Genomic DNA, 6,049 nt, shown 5'->3' with positions numbered 1-6,049 from the left:
ATGGCATCATATCTTGTTATGAAATGTGAGAAATTTGTGAGAAATTGGCTGCTACTTTTCCCCATAGTACAGCATTAGCTTATTTCTAAAGTACTTCAGCAGATGAAAAATGCTTTGACCTGTGCTGGGACAGTGAAAGGTCCTACAGCACAATGTCTGCTTTTTAACACCAAGTCGTTGTTCATCTCAACATTGACCAAGTCAAAGATCTTTTAATATTCATTCTCTGGAAATGAATTAATTACCGCTGTGAGAGAAATATTGTTTCTTTATTGAAGTAAAGGGAATGCTTACAGGCATTTTCCAAACATTGAGGAAAATTCCCATACAAAGAATATTGTGCCACCTTTACGTTAGCATGACTTGAACCTGAAGGACAAGCCCTTCAAGCAAACAACACATTATAGATGCTGATAATACAGGTTTACATTGCATTTCTGAAGCTGGTGGAGGATGCAGGTTATAGATTTAATGGTAGTTGTTGGAGAGAGCTTCTGTCACCAGTTTTAAAAACTTGTAGACAGCTTCATGTTCCTCTGGTCTGAATGCCGTTTTATCACGAAGAGCGAGTTCAACAATGAAGGCCTGGCTGAGAAGCTGTGAAGAAAAACAATAATTATACAACATTGAAACAAAACTGGAAAGCAAAATTCAAACCTCCAATGACTTCATATAGAACAGCCCAGAAGTCCAATCTGTCCTCTGGGTCGATGTCAGTACTCAGTGGTGCAAACACATAAATCTTTTCCCACCTTTTTCCCTGTACACTTGTCCCATATTCTTGCCTCATGTGCCCATCAAAGCCCTTTTGATTCTTTTTGCCAAGCAATAGCTAAGTAACCTAAAGCACAGCAAATTGGAGCAGACTCTCTGTGGAAAACACAGTGATCTTCTTGGAGCAGTGATGTCAAAAAAAACTTGGCGTTGTCAGATGGTGAGTGAAGGGAAGTTGAAATCAATTTGTGTTCCTGTGCAATCCATCCTACTCTAGTGCATGAATTGTTGAGTGAGCATCCTGTGCAAATAGCTCTCATTAAAGTGATTAAACTTCCTAACCTGTGACCCCCCACCCAGACGTAACTATTCAGAAAATTAGAGGACTGCCTTTTGCACAGCAATCAGGTCTCCTCCATTTGCTTGGGGTTCAATCCACTATGCTTGGTTGCCATGTTTGTTATGACACTGTAATTGAGAAATATTTATAGCACCCCTTTAGTGAAATTGTACACAACGTAAAAACATTGGTTTCTACCTTGAAGTTTTGAGTGTCCACTCCGATTTTTTGATGGTTACTGCTGAGCTCATGGAAGTTCTTTTCAATACTCCTCAAATCTTTAATTGCAGTGTTCAGAGCCTTTAGCACTTTGCCTGCATGAGTCTGAACACCAGGGTCACAGGCTGCAAAATGGCCATTGAAATTCTTAAACAGTCTGGTCGTCCAGGGATAGACCGAGAATACCCTAGAATGATTAAAAAAAAACAAATTGCCCAGTTTCTGTTCAGATAACTTAAAATTAATTTATTTCTCAAAACACATCATTGAGGAAACTTATATCCAGTAAAGAGTTGAGTTTGACTAGAACCTCAAGTCAGTGTTGACTACTAATTCCCTCACCCAATGACAGTATCTAGGCAAGCACAGCAAATTAAAGAACCTTCACTGGAACCATAGTTGAAAATACAGTGCATGATATAAACAGAAAACAGAAAATACATTTTCAACATACCGTGCCAAAGCTTGGGCAGTTATCGTTTTCTTATCCAACTGGTCCCATAAGTTTGTGACGTATTGTTCCTGTGCATCTGTTAATTTCACCATTTTGGTTGTTAACCTGTCACTGTCACTACTCGCACAAGAAAGCTGTGTTGATCTGGAGTTTGGACCTCACTTTTATAGGCTGCAATAGGGCTAATCTCAGACTAACACTGAAATGTAATAGGCTGACCACCTTGGTGCGTTGGACACACTTTCCAAAAGTGGGCAGCAAACCTGCATTTGTCTGTTAAGATAAACACCTGCTGAACGATTGCTAAACTGAGCCTCAATTCTTCCCATCTAAATGCAAAGAATCATTCTCTATTTTTGTTGAAAAATAATTCAATACATTCATTTTCAAAATGTAGAACTCTCTCCTTGTTATTTGAAGTTCAACCCTTAACTTCATTTTGCTGATTACAATTTTTATTAAATAAAATTCTTATCTTTCAGAAATTAATATGTTTCTGATGTTGAAATCAAATCAATGTCTATTATAATAAAACTTGAACAATGGGATTGTACCAATGGAACAACTGAGGACAAAATGCACCATTAAATTAGACAAGATTATTTAAAAAAATACTAGGCTACAGCAGTAATGTGCACTTCACGGTCCCTGGGGTCTTTCTGACTGATGATACTGCTATGAACATTCACTGGGTAACTAATAGCATCTTACATCGTCTGTGGGTTGGTTTATGAATTTGGTAAGTGGACGCAGATGGACAAATCTCTATTTCTGTTTCGTGTGTCTATTCAATGTTGAACCAGACGTGAGCATTCACAAACTTACTATAGGTGGAATGTAGACATGGAAAGACCAATGAGGGAAAATGTAGATTCTCTACAAACATAAATGTGAGACTTTATAATGGAGAAAAATAAAATGTCAGAGGAATTAAGCAAATGCATCCTGTCTGTTAGTATATTGAATTTTCATTAAGCTTTTGGTAAGCTTGTGTTCAAGCAAAGACAAACAAGGACAACTCACATAGAACTTGGGGTCACTGTGTCCATTGAGAGTTGTTTAACAAATGGAAAACAGAGTAGAGAAACAGACCCTTCGTAGGTAGTCAGGCTGCAGCTGATAGGGTCCAACAGGATTCAGTGCTTGGACTCTAAATACTTACTGTATTAACTGTTAACAGTTTGTCTGAGAAGACCGATGTAACATTTTCAGATTTCCTAAGAGAACCAGAGAACTAATTGGGAAGTTCAGTTCAAGCATCATCTGGAGTATTGTATTCAATTCTGGTCACTCATCATTGAAAGAATGTGGAGTCCATGGAGAGGGTTCAGAAGAGGTTTACCAGTGTGCTGGCTGGATTGGAGGGAGCATGCTATAAGGAGAGTGGTTTTCACTGGAGTGGGAGAGAGGACACCTGACAGAAATTTATAAAATTAAGAGAGATTTAGCTAGGGTAGGCAGGCAGTCTTCTCGCCCAGGAATGAAATGCCTAATACAGGGGGCAATGCATTTAAGAGAAGAGGGGGAAGATCAAATGAAATGTATAGCAAAGTTGTTACATGTACAGGAGAGTGTTGGGTGCCTGTTATGTGTTCCCATAGAGGTGTTGAAGAAGCTCTCAGAAAGATGCATGAATGTGCAGAGAACAAGGGATATGGAAAACATGCAGGCAGAATGGATTAGATAGCACGAGCTTAATTATTTTGGCTGAAGGGATTTTTCCTATCCTGCTCTGTTCTAGGTTCTAACGCCTAGGTGAAATAACAGCTATATTATTGTACACAATTTTGGCCCTACTCTCTAAAAAAGGCATGTTCACTTGTAAGAAGGACCAGTCAGAATATCACATGTGGGATAAAATTACACAATAATAGTAAACCAGCAAGCCAATTTTCCAATTTAATTCAGAGAAGGTTGGAACTACTCAGGATATCAGGTCACATCTGCGAGATTTCTTCTTTCTCAGTCTGACCTATTGAGTAATTCCAGCATTCTGTTTGTGAGGCTCCCAGCATTTGCAAGTGGTTTTGATTGTCAGATGTGAGGCTGCTCACCACTGATAGTGCGCACAATGCTCAAGTACGTTTTCTACTCAGCAAATGAAGTAGTCCATGCTTGATACAACAATCCCCATTCTACATTCTGCCATAAGTAGCTGGTAACATTCACATCACCCAAGTGCCAAGTAACAAGGATCTCAAGAATCTCCAACAAGAGGTCATGCAGACATTTATCCTTGTGTTCAAGAGCATTATTATCATTGAGTCCCACCATCAACATCCTGGGAGTCACTACTGTCCAAGTACCAAAGTGGATCAGCTACAGAACTACTTTGGACCGACAAGCTGGTCAGTGTCTGGTTATGCAATGGCAAGTGACTCACTTACACCTCAGTATGAACTTCCCAACTTCTAAAGGTCCAATTCTGCAGTGTGATGGAATACTCCCCAATTCCCTGAATGAATGCTTCCCCAACATCACTCAAGAAGCTCGACGCCATTCAGCTTGGACACCAGTTTGTTTGAATATTCTCTGATCAGTCTTCCATGCAGCCTGTCCTCTCCAACCACTACAGCAGGTGTTGCACAAAACAGCCCACACACCCAGGTTCCTAATAACAGAATGCAGAATGAACTACTATTAAGGCCACAGTGAGGTAGATTGTGAGGTCAAGACATCATCCTACTAAGATACTGTTTAATTCCCTTATAACAAGCTGAACAGAAGTTGTCCTTGAACTGAATAGGATGTACTTTCAAGCATTTATATCTTCTGCCCTATGGGAGGTCTTTGATTATTTTGACTTCTTTATCAGAGCAGCAAAAACTGTAGACAATATCTATAGAAACACTAGTGTTTTCCATGGACAAAAATGCTGGGTTTTGTTCTAGGTTAATCTTTGTTCACAACTCTTTGCATTTTCTGGTGATTATGGGGAGAGCAGTTGCCACACCAACCTGTGATGCATCTGGGTAGGAAGCATTCTATGATGTACCAATAAAAACTAATAACAGTCAGATGGGACATGCCAGATTACTTCAGCCTCCAGAATAAACTGAGAGTTCTTGGCCATGATGGAACTAGGAGCTTGTTGGTGATATTCACTCCTGGGGACTTGAAGCTCTCAACCTACTCGATCTCAACACCATTGATGTAATCAGGTGTGTGTGCACCACCCACCCTCATGAAGTCAATGACCAGCTCTTTTGTTTCACTGACAGTGAGGGAAAGATTGTTGTTATGACAGCATGTTGCTAGGCTCTTACTTTACCCAGCTCATTGTTATTTGAGATTCGGCTCACTGTGCCGGTATCGTTTGTAAACTTGTAGCCCTCTGTTCATGTGTTCATTCTGAAGCTGAAACAGCATGCTACAATTCTAGAGAGTCACCTGCTCGATTTACAGTGGGACACATTACATACTGTGCCTATGTCTACTTGAATTAAATAGCACGAGAGAGAAATTCTTTCTTCTTTCTTTTTCAATCTTTTTATTAAGTTTCATATATTAAAAAATAACATAACATAATAATGAGTAGGTTATAAATACACTAGGCTTGAAGTTAAATTAGTAATAAGATATCAATATCTTATTGAGATATCAGCAAGGAACATCATAAAACAATCAATCAAACCTGTATTAATTGTATATAAAAAAAGGATAATCACAAAAAGAGAGAAAAAAATACAAGAAAAAATATATATTGAAATAAAACAATAAACCTAAACTAACATGGGCAATAATAATAGTTTATATATACATGATAGTGTCAAGAACTCCGGAACTCCATACCAGAACAAGGATAAAAAGAGAAAAGATCTGGAAGAGGTCAAATTAACTCATATGAAAATGTCGAATAAACGGTCGCCAAGTTTCTTCAAATTTAATTGATGGGTCAAAAATAGTACTTCTAATTTTTTCTAAGCTCAAACAAGAAATAGTTTGAGAGAATCACTGAAACGTTGTAGGAGGATTTACTTCTTTCCAATTTTGTAATATAGACCTTCTGGCCATTAGAGTTGCAAAGGCGATCATTCATCTAATTGAAGGGGAAAATCGACTACCATCCTCAATTCATTACTAGTTTTGCACACAAAAATGCAGGAAAAGAATTACTAGAATTTTTTTTCATTGTAAGTGTGAGGCTTTTGTGAAGATGCTGAGCATTGGTTAGGTAAGGCGAGGTAAGATCTTTCCATCCTTCCATAGTCTGAGTGGTTTAGAGATGGCAGTCAGGACCACTGTGTGTTTGTCCTACAAAGCATGAGAAGGTCAGGGAAGCTTCCATGCTTCCTGGTGATTATACCTGTGGGAGGTGTGTT

The 6,049-nt window shown here is 38.8% G+C and overlaps 1 protein-coding gene across 1 annotated transcript; it reads right to left on the bottom strand.

Annotated features, from left to right (window-relative positions):
- Positions 1-468: 468 nt before the first annotated feature.
- Positions 469-1,819, bottom strand: LOC132398830 (hemoglobin subunit beta-like). The gene is made up of 3 exons (XM_059978671.1): positions 1,728-1,819; positions 1,253-1,460; positions 469-597 (listed from the first exon to the last, which is right to left on the bottom strand). Exons 1-3 carry the CDS (start codon positions 1,817-1,819, stop codon positions 469-471), a joined length of 429 nt encoding a protein of 142 aa, XP_059834654.1.
- Between the last annotated feature and the right edge of the window lie 4,230 nt (positions 1,820-6,049).

The sequence above is a fragment of the Hypanus sabinus genome, chromosome 9 (genome assembly GCF_030144855.1).
Source record: "Hypanus sabinus isolate sHypSab1 chromosome 9, sHypSab1.hap1, whole genome shotgun sequence".
Classification (NCBI taxonomy): domain Eukaryota; kingdom Metazoa; phylum Chordata; class Chondrichthyes; order Myliobatiformes; family Dasyatidae; genus Hypanus; species Hypanus sabinus.
The sequence above is the reverse complement of the archived record's forward strand: the minus strand, read 5'-3'. Positions and strand labels throughout refer to the sequence as shown.